At 38.7% G+C, this 22067-nt stretch overlaps 2 protein-coding genes across 3 annotated transcripts in view; both read right to left on the bottom strand.

Moving 5' to 3' along the window:
• Nucleotides 1-1415: 1415 nt before the first annotated feature.
• ano10b (anoctamin 10b) lies at nucleotides 1416-16158 on the bottom strand. 2 transcript variants are annotated; one of them, XM_086073269.1, is made up of 17 exons: nucleotides 16016-16158; nucleotides 15845-15927; nucleotides 13708-13784; nucleotides 13537-13638; nucleotides 13103-13276; nucleotides 11482-11619; nucleotides 10212-10328; nucleotides 9866-9982; nucleotides 8334-8672; nucleotides 7979-8161; nucleotides 5761-5816; nucleotides 5601-5675; nucleotides 5295-5459; nucleotides 4970-5161; nucleotides 4767-4904; nucleotides 2256-2372; nucleotides 1416-1749 (listed from the first exon to the last, which is right to left on the bottom strand). In XM_086073269.1, exons 3-17 carry the CDS (start codon nucleotides 13775-13777, stop codon nucleotides 1726-1728), a joined length of 2007 nt encoding a protein of 668 aa, XP_085929395.1. In that variant the 5' UTR covers nucleotides 13778-13784; nucleotides 15845-15927; nucleotides 16016-16158; the 3' UTR covers nucleotides 1416-1725. The 2 variants fall into 2 exon arrangements, with proteins under 2 accessions (XP_085929395.1, XP_085929394.1); XM_086073268.1 differs by having other exon boundaries at nucleotides 13537-13784.
• A 3451-nt stretch (nucleotides 16159-19609) lies between these two features.
• The window catches only part of fa2h (fatty acid 2-hydroxylase), a 35090-nt gene continuing 32632 nt past the window's right edge, over nucleotides 19610-22067 (bottom strand). Inside the window, exon 7 of the mRNA XM_086074532.1 lies at nucleotides 19610-21899. Within this exon, the coding sequence (XP_085930658.1) occupies nucleotides 21832-21899 (68 nt within the window). The 3' untranslated portion in view covers nucleotides 19610-21831. The remainder of the gene's footprint in view (nucleotides 21900-22067) is intronic.

Raw genomic sequence — 22067 nt, 5'->3', positions numbered from 1 at the left:
CTGGAACATCAGCTGATAAGACACGTCACAACTGTCAGTGCTTCTGAGGAAGGCGGCCTTCGAGGCCGAAACTATTCAAGTTAAAGCACAAGCTTTTTTTGTCTTAAAAATTTTTCACATTCTGTTATCGTCTTTAGCAAAGAATGAGAAGTAGTTTCAGTTTGTAGTACTGTACTTACTTAAAACAAATTTGGGTTATAATAGGGTGACCAGATTTATTCAATTAAAAATCAAGACATTAAAATATAGCTGAAAATCAAATATACAATAAATTCTCACCAATAACTATTTATAACACATTTAATCAGTAGTAGATTGCGGTGGTTGTGTTATTGCTTTAGCTCATGCTAAATGCTATCTTGGGTGACAAGTTGACAACTCAACATCACTAAACAATCAACTATCGATATTGGAAGCTGGCTGTGCCGTTTACCTCGCGCCGGTCCCGCACTGTAACGTTGGAAATATGCCGCTTGAAAAGCTGGCGACCGCAGCATTAGGCTAGTATAACTACATTTCCCATGATTCTCAGACACAGAAGCAGGAAGTAGTTTTGTTCCAGTATGACAACACGCCTGTTAGTGATTCGATGTTAAACTTTAGATCAGTTATATGAATCGCTATGACAACTGTGTGTGGTTGACCTACACGTGGCCCAAACTATTGGCTTGTTGACGGGAAAAAAAAGAGAAGATAAAACAATGAAGCCGGGCTGGCGAAATCTGTCGGGACCGGGACACAAGTTTCAAAACGACAGCCATCCTGAGACAGTCCTCGATTAAACGAGATGTCTGGTCACCATAGGTTACAATAAAGAGAATAGCTTTTAAGTAATTCGTTTCACTTAAATATTTACCTTTTGTACTCACTGTAGCTTAGCGGTGTCAGCATGATAATACATATTTTGCCTCTCTGACTCAAATCTTCTAAAGGCAACTCCTGTACAACAAACAATGTTTGCATTCAGTTTGCACATATTTTTTGCAAATAGTACAAACAAATTCTAAATGCTGTTTGAATTGCGCATTCAGTGTACGCGTGATAGGAGAGTGCAACTCAGAGCGTGTACACTGTATAAGCAACATGTGTCTTAATAACAAGAAGCTGGGTGGAATTACAATAGACATTTCAAACTTTGGAGACAAAGCTTTTCAAGAGAGCCCAAAAACGTCTGGTTGGTCAACCATTACCATTGCCTCGTTAAGGAGCGCAAGCTACTTTCAACACCTTTCACACAAACCAATAGTATATATATATTTTTTAATTATTATTATTGAATGAAATTGATCAAATTGTGACATATGGGGTCAGACTTAAGGGATATAAATGTTGTATGTGTGTTGTATGTCACTGTTAATGTTGTTGTGGGTAAAGTGTCATACAGTCAAAAATGATGTTGAAACAAATATACAATCCAACTTTGTATGTTTTTTTTAATTCTTCCTTTAAAGAAAATCCATCCAGGATTTTTTTTTATTCCCATTGAATATCTTTTTATTCATCTACGACTGGTGTAAGGCATTTGTCAATTTGAAATATAATTCATTTTGTTAAAATTGTAATAAAATCAAGCAATAAAAAAAAAGCAAAATGTCTCCAAAGTATAAAATGGCACCTTTAAAAGAATGTATGAGGAGTATACGGGCACAGCAGCACGCTATTGAAGCTCAGCGATTGTTTCTTTTTGGGTCTCGTTGATCCATTGCCTCACATTTTGAAAGCGATTCACGACTCCGCAGAAGGCAGGTTCTGGAAGAGAACGTAAGAATACATATTACAGGCCGAACATAAACCCAACACAGCAGCCGCATGCAACACCATTAATATAATTGATTTTGTCTTTATATAACACCATGATAAAAAAATAAATAAATAAAAAGTACCACAAGATGTGATTGAAATTAAGACTTTCAACTTAAAAGTGACAGTGTGCAATAACCCCATCTAGTGGTGAACAAATAATTCGTTCAATTGATAACCCAGTATTGATTTCAATACTGACTATTTTTCTCACATCTTCAGAAAAGAAATGAGAAAAAACTAATGCTGACACCAAAGAAGATTCCTAATTGCATCCATGAAGGCCCCCCCCCCACCCCCCCACCCCAATCAGAGAGCTAATAAAATAACATAACAACAACGTCACTTGCACTGCGATCAAGAACCAACTGATCAATAAGATCAACTCCAGACTTTTTCTATTGTCATCATTTGTCTTGAAGTAACATGAGTATGGACACCACAAGTGTACTGACCTGCTGTCGTAAAGCCCGCATGGATTTGTATTGCATGTGGGCTAGCTTTTTTCGGACCCAGTCTGGTTCATCTGGGATGAGGGCCGCCACAGTCACCTTCACTATGATGAGAACATGCTGCAAAAACATTTGAAAACAACATGCACTCAGAAAAATGAATTAGGGAATATTTTATTTTTAAGTAAATTGATCTATTTCATTATATTGAAATTATACTTATTTATTTTAGAATTTATTAGACTCCTTAAAATCAGCATTAATCTGTGAATTTGTATGAATATAATAAAAAAAATGGCAACGTGTGGATCAACCAAGATGAGTTAAAATTAATGAAATTGTGCTACAGTTTTTCTCCATAGGTTTGGCACATTTCTTGAAACTGAGATGACATTTTCAAAATACCATGGACAAATCCCAAAGCCACCTTACAATTGGTTTCAACTGAATGGCATTTCTCATTGCTTTCATCAAATTGCATGTCTCAATTGCCTCAGTGGATCTGCGCTAATGGTTGTGTACATTTAGCCTACAGTTAGCACAATGTGCCCACATTTAGCACATTTTCCAAATGAATAGATCTTGCTGATGGACCTGGATGAGTTGTTTTCCAGTCTAATGGCTGTTCTCTCCGAAACGTGTCAGTGTGTAAGTCATAATATGCTAAATCATCAGTTCAATTGTCAAAATTAGTCCATCATATCACAAGGGAATGTTGTGGAGGATGGTTGAGACATTCACGCCGTTTTTTTTCTTCGCTGCATTGCAAGGGAAAATATCCGCCGCGACGTGGATGAAAACCTTTGGCCAAACAGAGAGCATTTTTGACTCTATTTAGAGTAAATTTGACTTCAGTTTAGAGTAATATTTACACTTGGAAGAAAGTAAAATAAAGAATAAAAAAATAAAATAAAAGTCATTCAAGGGTTGAGGAACATTCAGGTAGGGAAACGGCCGCAGTACCACCTGAGCTACACCACTTCTTCTGTTTGCTTAGCTCCAAAATGTTTTTGGTCTGGGAGTTATGAAGATTCCAGCTAACACGAGCGATATACTACAGTAACACACGGCAGGAGCTCTGTGGCTCAGGGAGTCGATCAGCTGTCTCCCAAGCTGAAGGTTGTGAGTTCGTCCCACTCTAAATAGAGTCAAATTTACTCGACAGAATTGACTGTGTAGTGAAAGTGTTACAGTAGTTTTCATTTACGCTGTGCACTAGATATAATTGTAGTTATTAGTTTTTCATGAATATACAGAATTTGGCTTACACTTTCTTTTCTTGTGAATAAAAAGTGTTGCAATTTCCATGACTGTGAGTGGAGAATGTCAAACCGCAAACTTTGAAACTCTTGTAAAATCCTTTTTTCCCTTAGTTTTTAAAACATATATAATTATATTTTGTTAGCGGTACCTATGCTATTGTGACAAAACATCGAATGATTTTGACTTGTAGTGCTCACAGAATGCCAAAGGGACGATGCATTTTGGGGGCACTGACTACTTGTATGACATAGAAATTTTATTTTGAGCTTTTGCTTTTCCATGGGGTTGTGCAAAATCATCCAAGTTACTTTTGGCAAAAGCACTAAGTGAATGCAGATGAGCCAAAGCAATTGAGAAGGATCTTTGCAGTTGTGACAGTACCGACTCTTTGCTTTGGAAAAGAACTGAATGAAGCATGTGTGACCAGTTTTGGGATAGATATGTGCTTTTGCTAACGAACTGACAAATGTAAGTCTGTTTGGCCAAATGAGCTTGCAGTTTTGAAAATGTAATTTCAGTTTTAAGAAATGTGCCCAACCTATGGAGAAAAACTGTAATAAATGTTGAAAGTACATCTATGATCCACATTTCCAGTAGGTGGCGGTAATGCAACCTGTTTGCCAAAGGCCCTTGAAATTGAGGAGAAGAAGAAGATTTTTTTTACCAACATTTGTAGATAGAGCCTTGAAAATTCATAATTGTTACGTGCATGTTGTCACTTCTTGTTTGTGTTCTCTAGTTGTGTAATAGTAGTTATGAGTGTTATACTTTCTTGTCGTGCATACATTTGTGGTACCATAAGTTGAGTTAGTGTTGTTTAATGACTGCCCTGACCATTGATGTTTATTTTTGATGAGTAGTGAGGACCCTGTTGGAAATTCTCTTCGGTCAACTCCTTTGACCAATGTGCCGTACTATGATAGTTAAACTTCGGGTACAGGTCAAAAGAAAAAAAATTGGGGGAAATACATTGGAGTAATTCATATTTAATATATACACCAAGTACTGTTACTTGGGGGGTTTTAGTAGGTATAACTCATGCATCTATCATTGTTTATTCAAAATACCATGGGTTTATTAGTTGTATCACATTTACTGGCAAATATACAGCACATAGTTTATTGGCCTGTTTTGTATTTCAAATTGTATATGTAACTCAAATACATACTTTTTAAGAATATGTCTGCCCTGAAACAATACTGAGAGTGCGCAGGTAAGCCATGTGTCTCATTGTACGAGAATCCGTCATACCTCAGCCATGACGGCAATCAGCATGATGTCGTCGCTGCTCATCTGGCCCTCGTGACGCATCCTTTGCAATTGTGGCGACAAAGTCAGCAGCCAGCAGTTAGACACGACCGCAAGAAAACTCAAGATCTCAAATGCGATCTGGAGGACGAGACAACGACACCAGTTAACTAGTCACAAATGCGTCCGCGGCGTTATCTGCTGACCTGCCACACGCCCATGTTGGCCACGGGGGCACAGAACGGCTTGCGGAAGAGTTTACAGATCTTGTAGGCGTCGGAGCGGATCTCCATCACGTTGTTGATGAGCAGCAGCACGGCCGTCAGCGGGTAGACGCACGAGAAAAGACTCAGATAGCCAAACTGCACCAGGAGCTCAATGTACTCTGCGAATAGGCCCTGGTGGAAAACAGGAAGTTGGCACCTTATTGTTTTCTTATACATGATGTTCCCTTTCAGTAGTCTGTGCCTCACCATTTTTCAATATATATTAATTCCAACATAATTAATAAAAAAAAAAAAGTATACTCACAGGGAACACTGGCAGAGTGATTTGATTCCTAAATTTGTCCTCCTCCGGGTCATCTTCAGTCTCTTTCCTGTGGGGGGCGCTAACAAAGTGGTCCACAAGGAAAGGGACCACCACTTCTGTCACCTGGTTCACCAACTGGGTGATGATCAGCAAAGAGGCCAGGCGCTACACATTGAAAGAAATTATTCATGTGACTAGATTAGTTTTTTTATTTGTTCACTTTTATAAAAAAAATAATCAAAAAGCCTTTTCATTTGTTGTACATATGTGACTGGTGAGAGTAGTGATGTGGAGGTCGGCTGTCACCTTACGAAGCAACGGCACATCCTGCTTGACAAATGCAATGTGGAAGAGGACTGCAAAGTAGTTGAAGAATGTGAACTGTTGAAAAGAGGAGGAAAAAGCAGCGGAGTCATCAGACAGTTGGATGACGTAATTATGGCCATGAAAAAAGGGGGAAACTCACCACCAACACTTTGGCTGTCAGGTGGTTCTGGAAGGCAGACTCTTCTCTGTGGTTCTCTAAAAGCACACAGGTTCAATAAGCTAATGGTGGGTAACAATATCCAAACATCACCATACAATAGTATCATGATATGAACCTTACGATATGACAATCATCACAATATTGTGGGGAATACTGAAAAAGAAAAAAAAACACCAACAACAACAAAAGATCATATTGAAAAACATTATACATAATAACAGCAGTGACAAAAAAAAAAGCTTGGCCAGTCATTTGATTGTCATGTGCTCCTATTGGCGCAAAGCATCATGGTCTGTGTAATTCACAATGCTGTATTTGGCAAAAACATGTCACAAAAAATATGTGGCACAAATAACCATAGCAGTATGTCCAGTTAGCTAACTAGTGATGGACTAATGAAGCACTTAAAAGCATTTGTGCTTTAGCCATTCATATTATTCCATCTGATAATAAAGCATAGCCTACCAACAAATCGGTGGTCCAGCAAATAAATTGCCCTTTAAGGGTGATTTTGGTGGTGGGTGGTGATCAGGGTTGGGAGGGTTACTTTTAAAATGTAATCCATTATAAAAATAAAAAATATATAAAAAATGTAGTTACTAACGTAATCCAAGTACCAAAATATTAAAGTAATGTAACTGGATTACTTTTGGATTACTCCAATATTGAGTATGCTCATGAAGACGAAATAAAAATAAATATCACCACAATATATATTCTATACAATGAGCCCGTGATATTTGCGGGTGAGAGGGACCCGGGCAGCCGACAAAAAGCAAACATCCTTGTGTAATTAAAAAGCATGTAGGCGTTTGATTGATTGATTGAAGGCCATATGCAGTTTTCGAACTGTCACTGAAAGCAACCACACGTCACAGATAGATAGATAGATAGATAGATAGATAGATAGATAGATAGATAGATAGATAGATAGATAGATAGATAGATAGATAGATAGATAGATAGATAGATAGATAGATAGATAGATAGATAGATAGATAGATAGATAGATAGATAGATAGATAGATAGATAGATAGATAGATAGAATGAAGATGATGATGCGTGACATCAACTGCAAAATGAAATTTTATCCCAGTCACAAGTTTAGCCGTGTATATCTTGTGTATGATGTTTAAATAGTGAATTGGTGGGAGGAAGATTTGTTTGGAACTCACATTATGGTTGTAGGCTAGCGGGCTAGCTAGCAAGAAGCTACATGCCGCTGGACTCTTAGCTCAAACTTTCGCTCCGAGTAAGTTCCAGTGAATACCGGTCGCCATTTCCTCCTCCCGTCCGTGAAGCTTTTTCAAACAGCCCGCGTGTGGAGGACACGACTAGTCAGTTCGTTCGTTCCCACCTTCCCGATATGTAGCAACGGTCCCACTCGCTCTGTCCTTCTCGCTCTGTCCTTCTCTCTCTCTCTCTCCCTATTTATCTATCTATCTATCTTAGAAATTGTAATCCCCATTTCTAATAAATGTACCTGTAATCTGATTACATGTTTTTTCCTGTAACTGTAATGGAATACAGTTAAAAAAAAATTGCAATCTGATTACGTAACGGCGGTACATGTATTCCGTTACTCCCCAAGCCTGGTGGTGATGGACAAATGAAGCTTCATAAAGCACTTGTGATATTTTTTGACTCCTCTCGGTGGTACGCTTGGTTTAAAGATGCAGTGGAAGTGTAAACAATTTCCTTTATCTTTAAATCTAGGAGTAAAAAAATATCGCAAGTGCTTCATTAAGCTTCATTTTCCTGTCAGGTAACCTTAACCTCAACGTACACAAATGACCTACAATGATAATCACTAATAACACTTAATATTGAGGCACGCACACTTTGTGAATCGAGTTAATTTATGAAGGAATTCAAATGTGTAATCTTTATCTTCACCTGGCCCTTCCCGTGGGTCTTAAACGTAAGTGGCCAAAACAAGCCTAATTAAAATTAACCACCAGGGGGTGCTGGAACTGCAAAAATGCAATACAGCCTTTCCTTTTTAACAGATGTGCTGCTTTTAAGGTCATGACAACAATGTGGCAATTTCAATATCAGGATATTGCCGTTATCGCTACATATCCCTATGATGACTGAACAACATTAACTTTCAGTCTGGACATCTCCTTTTCTTTTGAAAAATTGTCACTAGAAGGCTAGATAAATACAGTTTTAAAAGTCTTGGGGCTCACTCACCAAATTCAGTCAGCGACTGGGCCACTGTTTTATAAACAGTAGCCAGCACATTCGTGTAGACAATGTGAAGCACAGAAGGTGCGTAGAGCAACGTCTGCGACACCACCGAGTCCCATTCCTCGTGGAGCCACATCACTTGGCTCTCGGCCCAGTAGAAACAAAGCATACCGAGGATCACCATCCCTGCACACACGTGCAACTACAGTGATTACGAATAGCTCATTTGTTGTAAATGAGCCATACATTCCCTTTTAAGGCATTGACGTACGCTAGCTAAGAAAACATAAACAAATGACAGAATAATTCATAGACAAACATTTAAAAAAATGTTCAACCCAGTCAAATAGAGTCATACCCAGAAAGAGTCCGACCACCGGGATAGAGACCAGTGCCATCCGCAGCTCCCTCTGCCATTCGGGAAACAGTGGCTCCATACGACCAGTGATGGGGTTCAACCCAAGATGGCCGTTGAAAGCGGGCCGAGGTTCGGCAAAGCGGTCGGCGAGATGAAGGGTCCCCCAGCGGTAGGACGTGGAGGAGCTGCGACGCTTCCACATCTCCATGAAGACGGTGGACCACAGCATGCTGAACACAGCCTGGATCATGTGACCACTGACGGTGAGTCCGGAGTCCGCTTCGTGGATCTCAGCCTGCGAGCCGACTACTGCCTCCACCGCTTCCTTCTGCACCTCACCTGGGAACAACAGTCCCAAACCCATACATTACCCATTGGCAAGATGTTTGGGACAGCAGAAATAAATACTAAAATTGAACCACACCTTATTGTAAGAATTGGTTCCATCATTTTGCTAACTTTACTTAAGGAAATGGAAAATGACATCCATGTTGAATGAAAATGCCATGAATAACACACACCTGTGTATAATGCCAACCCACCACTAGTAATGGGAAAATGAAGCTTCACGAAGCACTTGCGATCATTTTTTTTTTTTACTCCTCTAGGTGGTGCTGTAGGTTTAAAGTATAAAGGCATGTGCAATGGAAATTGTTTACACTTCCACTGCATCTTTAAACCAAGAGTGCCATCTAGAGGAGTCAAAAAATATCACAAGTGCTTCATGAAGCTTCATTTGTCCATCACCACCCACCAACAAAATCACCCTTAAAGAGGAATTTATTTGCTGGACTTGTGTATAATACGGTCCCCCGATTTGTTGGTAGGATATGCTTTATTATCAGAGGGAATAATATGAATGGCTAAAACAAAAATGCTTTTAAATGAAGTTTTAAAATTATGCTCTTTTTCCATACCTATAATTAATGGTTTTGAAAAGTTTTTACTTACTGGATGCAATTTGAATAATTTTAGTAACCTCTTTTTTTATTTCTTTACATTGCTTTTAAATCTCTGTTTGCAAATGTTATGCTTTCAATTACAATACGTGAAGCATAATGAGTTATGCTGTGTATGAAATGTGGTATAAATCAGTGATTCTATTTTATTATTGTTTTAAAAAAAAAACTAGATACTCCCTATGTACTGGTAAACATTTAAACAATGTGAAATATTTTGGTTTCTCATTAAGCCCCGCCCTCCCACCACATTCCTAATTTTCAAAGCAAGGTTATGCTACAAAATTGTGCTTGAAATCATTTGGAGGGGAGGAGAGAATTTTTTTTTAATGTCCCATTTATTTAAAATTGTATTTCGGCCATTTAAAAGTAATTATTATTATTATTATTATTATTATAAATAAATACAATTTGTTATTATTATTTTTTTAATTTTTTTTTGTTATTACTTTTTTTTGTAATTACTTTTCTTTTTCTGAAAACTACTTAAACACTATTCTTAAAATCTCCAGGCCAATGTTAGGTGCCTATCTCCGCACTAAGAATAATGCTAAACAAAAATGTTGCACATACTTGAGAAGAATGTGATGGAAAGGCCCAGTAGAGCTGGTGGCAGCAGAGACCAAGTGTAGAAATCCAGGAAGCTAAAGTAGAATCCCACTGTGCTCCCAAAATACGCATTGACTGAATCTGATGGTGAAGTAGAGAAAAGACGATATGCAATACATATGGACACTGATTTAGCCGATATAAGTCAATCATGCGATTTGGGATAACAACGGGTCCTGGTCACTTCACTGTGGTGACACTCACGCATCAATCACAATATTAGGTCACCAAACACCATTCAAACACCTTTAATTAAAGATTATAAACGAATAATATAGTACAGTTGTGTTAGTCATGCACATGCACCTACCCAGTGGTTGTGACAGCTGATTCCCAGCGTACCAGGATTTACTGAGCTCTTTCAGTTTTGCCTTGTCATGAAGAGGGAACGTGTCCACAATAACGCCGGCGGCGGTCAACTTCTGCCCTGCAAAATCACTCAGGATTACACGTTATCAAGACAACACATGGAGTGAAGATCCGGAACCATGCAGGAGCCAAGCCCAATAGCATGCCATAGAGTATATAGCAGGGGTGCTGAAGTTTGGTCCTCGAGAGCCCCTATCCAGCCTGTTTTCCATGTTTCTTTCCACTGGCACACCTGATTCATGATCAAGATCGTTATCAGGCTTCTGCAAAGCTTGCTGATGAGCTGATCATTAGATTCAGCGGTGCTGCAGGAGGGAAATATGGACTCTCGAGGACCGAACTTGAGCACCCCTGGTATATTAAAGTAACATACACACATTGAGTGAAATGCTGAGGGAAGCATTTTCATGATTCATGAAGTGAGAAGCCAAGAACAGCTGAGATCAGCGACTCGTAGAGGTGCATGTTACAGCTGGATACTGGCTGAAATTTGACAGCAAACAACAATAACATGGAGTGTGCCCAAAAATTGATTATCATAAGAATCGCGATTCTCATTTAGTACGATTCAGAATCGATTTTAAATGTGCCAAAATCGATTTAATTTAAATTATTTTATACTGTCTTGCCTTTGTTTGTGTGTGCCTTTATTGGGAGCGCTGTTCATGTTGTACTCAATTTGGCCACTGAGGGGCAGTGTGGTTCCACGCGGTCTAATACACTGTTAAGTTGTAGCCACATTAGAGAGTAGAAGGAATAAGTCACGATCAAGTTACTCCAATAAAAGTTTGTTTTTATTTCTCATCGTGGAGTCGTTCTTTTGAGTGATAAAAGTGCTATGAGTAGCGCGCTAATTAGCATTAGCGAGTCAGACTGGAGTAGATCATTACAATTCCTTGCACATCTATAGATTGAAGCAAAAATCATTGTCAATCAAATAATTTTGAATCAAAAATCGTTCCTAATCGAAAATCGATTCGTACACCCAAAAATCGGAATAGAATCGAATCGTGAGACATTCAAAGATTCTCACCCCTAATAACATACCAGTCACTACAGTTAAAAACTCGCGGTGGTATGCTATATAAACTAGCCAGCAATATTTATTTTACCGTGTAAAGTTGTGTTAGCTAGTTCTGTGTTGCAGTCGACACACAGCACTCAAAATCTTATTTAATCTCGAATATGATTTCAATCTCATGTAGACTCACAGATGTTGTCTCGGTGCTGTAAGGTGTACTTGTCATCCAGGCCAGGTATCCTCACATCCCTGTGCGCGCGCAGACCCTCCAGCTCATACTTGATGATGTACTGTCTTTCAGCCAATGTCAAGAACATCTCCATGTTGTCTGTCAAACAATGGATGGAAAAGGCCTGTTAGACAATATGCAAAAAAAATCATATAGTGAACTGTAATTGTGAAAAATTATATTATGCTGCAAATATGTCTTCCTGCTCTCAAGCTATAAAGTCATGTCCATAAAAAACTTGACCAAAAAAAAGCAACTATAAAAACCTGAAGAATACCTATAAATCGGGAATCAATAATCAAGAATCATATGTTTCCTTCTAATCCACTTACATTTGTTTACCTAATAAAAGGGAAGTCAAGTCAAAAATGTTCTTTAAAATAATACAGTATGTTCTAAGCAGCCTATACACTCACGCAAACACGGCATTCTGATAGATATAGCATATGTGGATTATGAATTAAGCAACAAAGTCCACCAATTTTTATCCAACTCAGGGGACGGCCATTTTGCCACTTGCTTTTTGACTGAAAATGACATCAGAGCTGCTCAGGGCTCAGGTACCGAGTAACGACTAATCACGGCTCACCTTTTTTCAGAGTTTGGTCACGTGACATTCGCAAGCTTAAGCTGAGCCGTGATTGGTCATTACCTGAACCCAGGGCCGGACTGGGACTCATTTTCAGCCCTTGAGTTTCAGAACTCAGACCGGCCCACTTTAGTTCACATTGTAATGAACAAACACAATTTTACAGTTTGTGTATCAATGTCAAACAGATGAGCATTCCCTCGATATTCATATAGCATTTGATCAAAAATGACAATTGACTGCTCTTACAAGAGCGTGGTCTTTGTTTATTTGAACAAGTAAGAATTGAACATAAAATGGGCAGAAAAAAGACCCCCAAAAAAACAATAAGCAAATGTACATTAAATTTTACACTCACCAAATGAAGTTACACCAGATTAAGGCGGCTAACACTATACTTCCTATTAGTACTCTTATTTTGAAATGTGTTCTCACCACTTCTGGTGCACTATTGAGCTGGCTGGCGCTAACTTGGAGAGCAACGGTAATCGTAGGAGGCTTTCCCATCATGCTTTGTTGCTGTTACTAGTGTTTTGCCTCTTTCATGTGTTATTTTTCTACAGACAAGGTTTAATATAGTTATATTGTTTCTATTGGGGGATCAAAGTTTTGCTACTTTTGATATTAAATGACTGTAACTCGGCGACACCCTTGGTAACAAATTCCGGCAGTATATAATATAATGGCCTGTAAGGGTGATTGACAATGAGACAGTCAACATTACATGACGTGGTTATTCTTTGTTTACGGGTTATTTTCAAACCAAATGTGTGGGCTGCTGCCTGTGATTCAGGAATTGTCCCGCCCCTCCAGATGGCCCAGTCCGGGCCTGCCTGAGCCCTAAGTGGCAAAATGGCCGCCCCCTGAGATGGATACAAATGGGTGGATTTGTCTGCTTAATTCATATTCCACAAATGCAATATTAATCAGAATACCGTATTTAGACTGGCGGGGCCACACAGAGCACATTTTTGTCTTTTTGGACTGGTTTACCTGAGTGTCTAAAGTTGTCTCTGTCGTCGTACGAGAAGGCTTCCATTTCCCCGGTGTTATACATCTTACACAGACCGAACTCCTCGGTGGCTTGTAGCAATGTGCACCGCGGGGCAGAGACCATGATGATGTCACCAGTGGCATCTTCACCTGGATGGGCCAGCAGCGCTGCACCTGGGAGGGTTGAAGAGTTATCCACACTCTCATTTTGAAATGTATGCCCCAAAGGGGAAAGAACAAGAAGAAACATGATTGGCTTTTTTCTATAACGGAACATTTTGAGAAGAGCTAGTTCCTTTAACTCCGTCCAGGGCAACATGCTAACTTGCTAACTCTCTGTTATTCAAACTGAGATCAAACTTCAGGTACAATGGAGGTCATCAAGAGTTTCATTTTATGATGATCGTTTGTATACGTATTTCCTTCCACCTCACCTCCATCTTTCTGAGGAGCTCCAATCAGTCTGAGGAGCCACCTTTTGGTCTCCGGACGGACCTTCTCACCAAGTTTCACCAGAACCAGTGGCTCAATCCGCTCTGACACACAACAAGGGCAGCTGACCTTTGTCCATCCCGGCCACGTTGTGGCAGTGGCCGCGGCCTTACCACTTGGCGACTTCTTAGGGGGCTCCTCCGAGATGTTTCCTCCACCTTCGTCACATCCTGTGTTACTCATGATGGCACTGAGAAGAAAAAGGTGTGGGAAAAAGCATACCAGATGAAAGAACCAATGAGAACTGTTTGGAAGTAAGAAAACAACAACAACAACAATAATAATAATAATATTCATCATCATCATCATAATTAACTCATTTACTGCCATTGACAGCTATAAACGTCAAAAATTCATTTGAACTATTTCTATTAGTTTCACTTTTTTTCCTTTTTTGTTAACAAGAGTATGAAAACCTAGAAAAAAAATTATTGTACATTTTGAATTTTCCAAATTTGTGATTAATCGTGAGTTAACTATTGAAGTCATGCTTTTAATTACAATTTAAAACAAAAACGATTAATCACAAATTTTATATCTGTTCTAAATGTAAAAAAAAATCCTATGTTTTCATACTCTTGTTAACTAAAGTGGGAAAAAATGTGAAACTGATAGCAATAGTTCAAATTTTTTTTTTACGTCTATAGCCGTCAATGGCAGTTAATGAGTTAAAAAAAATATATTATTTATTTATTTATTATTATTGTATATTTTCTCATGTATTTTTTCAGAGGAGAGAAAGAGAGAAAATACTCAGCCTCCATGTTGATGCAGAAATTATGTAATAAAAAGCATTGTGTTAGGATTCAGTTTTGCAATTCAGTTTGTGCATTTTGTGTACAGTATTACATCAGAATTGCCGAATGGGAGAAGCTGGAGCGTCTGCCGAGATTTGTGACTTTCTCCTACCACATGCACTGTCTGCTGGAATCTGAAGCCAGACAAAGATTTCTGGCTATTTTCTTTGTTTTCAGCAAGACGCAAGAACTGAGAGTGAGAAAAAAAAGAACGTTGGGACTTTGTGTTGTTTATTAGTGTGACTTTGCTCAACAGAATGTCTGTTAAAAATGAAAAATAAAAATCTGGGCATATGACTTTCTGGTTGGTCATAGTCTTATGACCAACAGATAAATGTCCATTGTTTTAACCTTATATTCATGGTTGAAGTATTCAGGAACATTTCAGGATTTGCAGTCATTTGGTGTTTTGCAATCGCCATCACCCGATAAAATTATTTGATTTTTAAAACCTCAATGCTATAGACTAGAATCAGAGCATGGTCCATATTAAAACAATCATTAACTCATTCACTGCCATTGACGGCTATTAACGTAAAAAAATAATTTGAACTATTTCTGTTAGTTAAACATGTTTTCCACTTTTGTTAACAAGAGTATGGAAACCTAGGATTACATTTATAAAATGTATGATTAATCGTGAGTTAACTATTGAAGTTATGTGATTAATTACAATTAAAAATTGTAATTGCCTGACGCCATAAAAAAAGAAAAGATTATAAAAAAAATAGCATCTTAGGGCGATTACATATTTTAATTGTAATTAATTGGATGACTTCACGAGTTACATTTTATATCTGTTCTAAATGTACAATAAAAAAATCTAGGTTTTCATACTCTTGTTAACAAAATAAAAAAGAAAAAGAAAAGAAAAAGAAAGAAAGAAAATAATTAGAAGGAGGAGGGGGACCAAAATTGGCATACATTGCCTCGTAAGAGAGAACTATATATATGATCACATTATTGATGCAGTATTTTGTCCCACCTGCAGTAGTTATGGTTTATTAGCTTGGCCTATAAGGCGTAAATAACAGCACAAAAAATGCAGTGCAGATGTGTACCACTGCAACAACTGCAGTAATAAACAGAAACACAAATTTGGACATTATCTCTCTACTTATCTCTATAAAGAGAAGGTTGTTGTTACCGCACCGGAGCTAAATTGGATTTAGATTATGCAAGGGTACCAAATGAGCTGTCCTGTTAGTTTATTACATAATAATAACACAACACAGTTTAGGGATTTTATTGTGATGTTGCATGTGCAGGACTATACATTCACAGACAGGAAGTTGTTTTTGTAGACCTATCAAACTAATGACATACTGACAGGCCAAGAAAGGGCGGTCAGAGCAGATTGCAGTCGCCGTGCCTTCAGCCTGAGCTACGATTATATGGACAGACAGGAGGAAAAGAAAGTGACGTGAAGAGGACGAATTAGGAAATACAACACCTAGCAGAGCCTGGATGATGGCGAGCGTTGGGTCTCCAGTCCTCCAGAAGGCCTCCAGCAGGCCCACCGCACCACACCCCCGCCTGTTGAGGAACATGAAGAAAGCTTCATCTAGTCAGCTTTGTTGAAAACGCAGCAGAAATAACAGCCGATGACTCTGCACACACTTACTCAGCTTGCAGAGCCGTCACAGCTTTCTTGTGCGTGAGTGTGTGTGCATGTATGGCAAGAATGCAGAGGAACTTCCCTAGACTGCAGGGTGTGGAGGCTTGTTTGGTTTATAGTCAGGCTCCTCCCTCCCTCAGGCCCGCTTGCCGCCTTACTGCTGCTCTTCTTGCAACCCTGGGTCCTACTGCTCCACCCGTCTCTGACTGAGTGGTTGCTGTCTCTCTTTCTCTCTCTCAAAAAAAAAAGCCATTGATTATTTATTTATTTTTAATGAAGGAAACTGCTATATTGAGATATATTTTTTCTGTCATTGGGTTTTGGGGTAAATTGAATGCATCAAAAGTACTCGTGGTATCGATACTTGGTATCGTATCGGTAACTACTCAAGGGTTGAGTACTTATACTGGTATCGGTCTGGGGGAAAAAAGTGATATAGAACATACCTACTAGGGGTGGGAGTCTTTGAATGTCTCACGATTCAATTCCGATTTTTGGGTGTGCAATTCGATTCAGAATCGATTTTCGATTAAGAGCGATTTTTTCAGAATGATTTGAGTGACAATGATTTTTGCTTCAATCTATAGATGTGCAAGGAATTGTAATGATTTACTCCAGTCTGACTCGCTAATGCTAATCAGCGCGCTACTCATGACACTTTTATCACTCAAAAGAACGGCTCCACGCTGAAAGAAACTAAACTTTTATTGAAATAACTTGATCGTGACTTTTTTCTTCTACTCTCTAATGTGGCTACAATTTAACAGTGTATTAGACCGTGTGGAACCACACTACCCCTAAGTGGCCAAACCGGGTACAACACGGACAGCACTCCAAATAAAGGCACACAGACAAAGGCACGACAGTATAAAATAATTTAAATAACAATTTTGGGACATTTAAAATCGATTCTGAAACGTACTAGATGAGAATCGCGAATCTTATGAGAATCGATTTTTTGGCACACCCCGAATACCTACTCTTTATTAATAAATATAAGAAATGTTGTTGGTACCTACCAGGAAAAGCCCTTTCACGTCTCCGGTAGGTGTGACATAGGAAACGTATTCATGTTTGTTGTCTCATGGTCATCTCCATATCAAATTAAGGGGATCAACAAACCAATCAGAGTAAAGCTTATTTACACATTAAATAAAAATGAGAAATTCACCCATTCAAGACTCGCAGTGTTTTTGAAAAGACTGAATATCTTAAAAAATAATTTCCAACACAAATTACCTCATAGACCCAATAAAAGGACATCAAAGATTCTGAACACTTTAAAATTAATAAATATTTCATCCACAGGTATCAAACCCGAGGACCAGATGATTTTAGACGGGTTTTGTAATCTCTGGTTATGCAAAGCGATTGTTGCAGTAGTTGTCCTGGTGGCTGGTCTCAGACGACTTTGGAGGTAAATATTGACAAGGCGTGGCAGATTTAGGACTCAGGCGCAGAGATAGGAGTTTGCCGCCAAGGCAGATATTTATTAAACATAAAACTCCTCGTTTCGAGGGAAAACCCAAGGCTATCAAATGTTAAACTAAAGGCGCTCCAAAAAGGAGGATGTCTAATCTACAAACAAAACAAAATCACTCCTAAACAAAAACTATACTGTGGCTATACAAAGTTACAAACAAAAGTTCACACAGAAGACATGACAACAATCCTGAGTGCTATGACTGTGACTGGGCTAGAGTGACTCACGAAAAAAACTTTAGCACAAGACAGGGGAGACGCAGACCATTTAACACGTGAGGGTAATGGGAAACAGGTGGACACAATCAGGAATCAGGTTTGACACTGACACCACATGAGGAAGAGCAAGTGACCTGAAACGAAAGGAGTGTCAGAATTTTCAAAATAAAACAGGAAATGACAAGACAGTAAAAGCCCAGACGAGACAACCTCACCGCGGTGTGACAAACATGCTGGATGTGACGTAATGGGCTGGTGGGGAGTGGTGGAGGGTGACGTCATGCTCGTCCCCGTGGACACGTGGTGTTCTGTTAGCGAATGTACGAAACAATTGGGATTGAAACGGAAAAAACAAGAAGAGGCCGGTTTCGAGCACAGCCCAAACTTCAGATCAGATTACAAGAAAACTGCGCGCACAAACTTGCACGTGCACGAGCTTGACACAGGCTGCAGTTACACTTTAGGCCAGAGGTGGCAGTCGCCAGTAAAAAAAAAAGTGACCAATTTCACAATTCACCTTTAACTTGGAACATGTTTCTTAATGTACCAAATACTGTACTCTATATTTTGTTTTAAAATGAAAAACATTACATGAAAAAATATATATATTTCCCAAAAAGTCATTTTAGAGATGTAATTTTGATGCAGAGACACTGCAATATTTTTCCTCACGGTTATTATACCATCAAAAACTAATACGTGAGAAATTAACAGAGATAATGTGAGGGAGAGAGATAAAACACCCTAGTTTAAGATTTGAAAAAAATATATATATAAAATGACTAGTATAAATTTTGATTGGCTGGTGATCAAAAACGTTAATTTAGAACCCTGGTGGCAAACACATTTGAAATAACCCCAGAACCTATAATGCACTGCAGGTTCTCTCATGTCCAAGGGCGGAGCCATACATTCTTCAGTGGGGTGGCCTCTAGGGATGACACAATAACAGCAGACAACAAAAAGAAGGGCCTTTTCGGAAAGTTATGGCACCTTTCCTTAACCTTTGTTGGATTACGTCATCATGTCAAGGAGAAATGAGAAGGTGCTTCCTTTCGAACCTTGGAAAGGACAGCACACTTTCACATGAATTAGACTCCACTTTTTCTAACTGACGTCATCGTGCGGTGGAGTGTGTTGCTGGCGTCTCTCGCTTGCAGACTTAACCTGCTAAAATATTAATAAAATGAAAATATACATGTACTAATTTTTTGGGGGGAGGTCCGATGATGTTTTTCATTGATTTTGGAATTTCTCAAATAAATAATGGAAACATGTTTTTTTGCTTTGAATTTGTATATTTGTTGATACTTGTGACAAATAAGTTGTATTACCATTTTTATTAAATGAGTGTTTTTTTTTTAAACATGATTTTGAATGTCCTAAGCGTCAATGCAAGTTGCATTAAATCTTGCTGCCGTAAAGAATTGTGGGTAACATCCTTTTGGTCAGAAGTTACCTTTGCTACAGGTGGCTTCATACAAGCACCATTCCTTTAAAATAAAAAAAAATAAAAATCGGATTCTCCTATCCTCAACCGTGGGGCACAAAGGCGGAAGCGCAAGTACTGAGACGCGGCCCACACGTCGCAAACCGGAAACAGAAACAAAGATGATGGGTGAAAACCCGGAAGTCCCGCCTCCTCCGTGGCATATAGATCATTAACACTCACATTCACACTTAGGGACAATTTAGCTATTTCCATACAAATCATGTTTTTGAATGTGGGATGAAACAGGAGTACCCAGACAAAAACGACGAAGGCCAGGCACGGCGAAAACACGCAAACTCTAGACAGGAAGTCCCGATCTTGGATTTCAATACATGACCTCTGAACTGTCAGGCAGACGTGCTAACCAGTTAACCACGATGCCAGAGTTAAACAAATAAACAATAACATCAGAAATGTATACATTTATTTACAAATACATGTGTATAGTAATTTAAAATCGCAACACAAAATGTAGAAGAGGTTAAACGAATTTAGGAAATACTATGCATAACTGTCATATTTAGCACAAGTATCCATTCCCAGAATCAAGCTGGCAAGCTGTTGTTTTCATGTCGATCAAATAAATATAAAAGTGTGTGTACTTTACTCCAACAGGCATGATCTGCGCACAACCTCATCTTAATAGTTTACATAATATCTTTGTGTTTGAAATTCATAGCAAGGCTTTTTCTTCATGCATTGGACATTCATGAATGCGATACAATTTCTATTACAATACAGATACGTGATATGAAGAAAACATGGTGCTAAATAATTTCTCATCAACTCTGCCGACACAGATGGCTGGGATGCATTGTGTGTACGTGACACTGCCTCATTACATTAAAGAGTTATTGCAGCATTAGATAGGTTTCATACAAAAGGTGTTAGTCCACAATTGACCTTTTTCCATCGTTAAAATAATGTGTTATTTTCCATTTTACGTATAGATTACATAAAACGTCAGTTATTCTGCAAACCCAGTATATTTTCTCTTAATATACAACATGTCAATGGTTTGTTCCGCATGGGTTGTCAACGGTGCCCAGAGAGTACGCTTGAGGCTCCGCCAGCTATCCAAACTTCCTGCTGCCCAGTCAGATGGTCGCTCCATCGTCATCCTTCTGGGAGCCGAGGAGTCACCGCGAGTGGTCGCTCAATTCACAGTTTGTTCTCAAATGACCAAATCCAACATGTAAAAAAGATGCAAACAGACAGCTTTGACCCCAAAGTCCCCACAGCAGGAAGACTGACAAGCTGACCTCATTCCTTCACGTCACTCTTGCTCTGGCACGTACGTTGACATCATCCATCGGCTTCTAAATTTGTGGAAAACCGCTGCCCTCTGCAGGATGATGTCAAGATGGAGCTATCTAAGAATCTGCTGTACAAAGCATCTTACAAAACATTTTTTTTTTTTACAATGTTATAATATCCCTATTGACAAAAAAAAAATGGGGGTGAGGGGTTAACAAAATAAAAGGACACATCCATTGACATTTTCAACATTTAGAGCCAACATTATCAATACACTTTGTACTAAAAAACAATGTTACTTGCTTTTTTAATCCAAACTGATGGACAAATCTTGAAACCAGTGACTAAAAATTGGGACATCCCATTACACATACTTTGTTCCCCCAGTCCTGCCTTTCGCCACATGTATTCCACCTTCACACACTTTCTGTCACTTCCTTGCTCCACTTTCCTGCTCCGAGGGAGCCAAAGCATAATTTCATGTGGTTATTTATGATTAACTAATTTACTGTCATTGGCGGTTATAGACGTCAAGAAATCATTTTAACTATTTGTTTTTGTTTAACTTTTTTTTTCTACTTTTGTTAACAAGAGTATGAAAACCTAGAATTTGTTTTATTGTACATTTAGAAATGATATAAAATTTGTTATTAATCGTGAGTTGCCTATTGAAGTCATGCGATTAATTACGATTAAAAATCGCCTGACACCCCTAATTTTTAACAATCATGTAGTCAGGCGATTCCATTTTTTAATTGTAATTAATCGCATGACTTCACTAGTTAACTCATGATTAATCAGAAATGTTATATCTGTTCTAAATGTACAATACCATTTCCTAGGTTTTCATACTCTTGTTAACAAAAGTGGGGTGAATTTTTTTTTAAACTAAGAGAAATAGTTCAAATTAATTTTTGACGTTTATAGCCGTCAATGGCAGTGAATGAGTTAAGAAAAAAAACTCCACGCCTTGATGCCCTATAGATATGTTGGCAAAATCCGGTTTTTGAATTGCGTTTCAATCCGATCAAATGAGTCTCATGGCAGTCTGACTCGCGAGTGATCTGACAGTTGAGGTCAGTGTAGTTAAAAGAGCAGCAATGGCGGGTGATTTGGTTTGGGCAGAGAGATGCCTTGCAACAGCGAGGAAAAGCACACACCAACACACACACACACACACACACACACACACACACATACAAAGAAGGAATGCGGTGCTGGCAGGAATGAGAATGCAAGATGAAATATTAAGAGTGTGGTTGGAAGCTGGATCGATCCTCCATTTTGGCTGAACTGGGTGATTGGTTTGTTTAAGGCATAACAGGAGGGTGGCTTGATCAGTACTTTGGCCCTCTAGAGACGGCTTCCACAATTAGAATTTCTCATCGGGCATAAGTGTATTGAAGGGGTGATCCCAGAATGCCGTGCTGATTCCAAAACCTGGAGAGACAAACATTGTGATTAATAAAAGATGTGCTTCTCAAACTTGTTAAGTTAAAAGTATAAATTCAACAGCATGAGATTGCATTCCTAAAATTTGGGATGGGCAAGTAGTGATGGGAAAATGAAGCTTCATGAAGCACTTGTGATATTTTTCTACCCCTCTAG

The sequence above is a fragment of the Leptonotus elevatus genome, chromosome 4 (genome assembly GCF_054856555.1).
Source record: "Leptonotus elevatus isolate MCC_2025b chromosome 4, RoL_Lele_1.0, whole genome shotgun sequence".
In the NCBI taxonomy this organism is placed as follows: Eukaryota; Metazoa; Chordata; class Actinopteri; order Syngnathiformes; family Syngnathidae; genus Leptonotus; species Leptonotus elevatus.
This window is presented reverse-complemented; position numbering and strand designations above follow the sequence as displayed.

What these genes read in the sequence shown, in the direction of transcription:
- ano10b (XM_086073268.1), bottom strand. Translation starts at nt 13,777, where the DNA reads ATGAGTAACACAGGATGTGACGAAGGTGGAGGAAACATCTCGGAGGAG. An exon ending in ATGTGCCGTTGCTTCGTAAG is followed by an intron (nt 5,460 to 5,600) that starts GTGACAGCCGAC and finishes TTCAATGTGTAG; the next exon opens with CGCCTGGCCTCTTTGCTGAT. An exon ending in TGATTGCCGTCATGGCTGAG is followed by an intron (nt 2,373 to 4,766) that starts GTATGACGGATT and finishes ATGTTTTTGCAG; the next exon opens with CATGTTCTCATCATAGTGAA.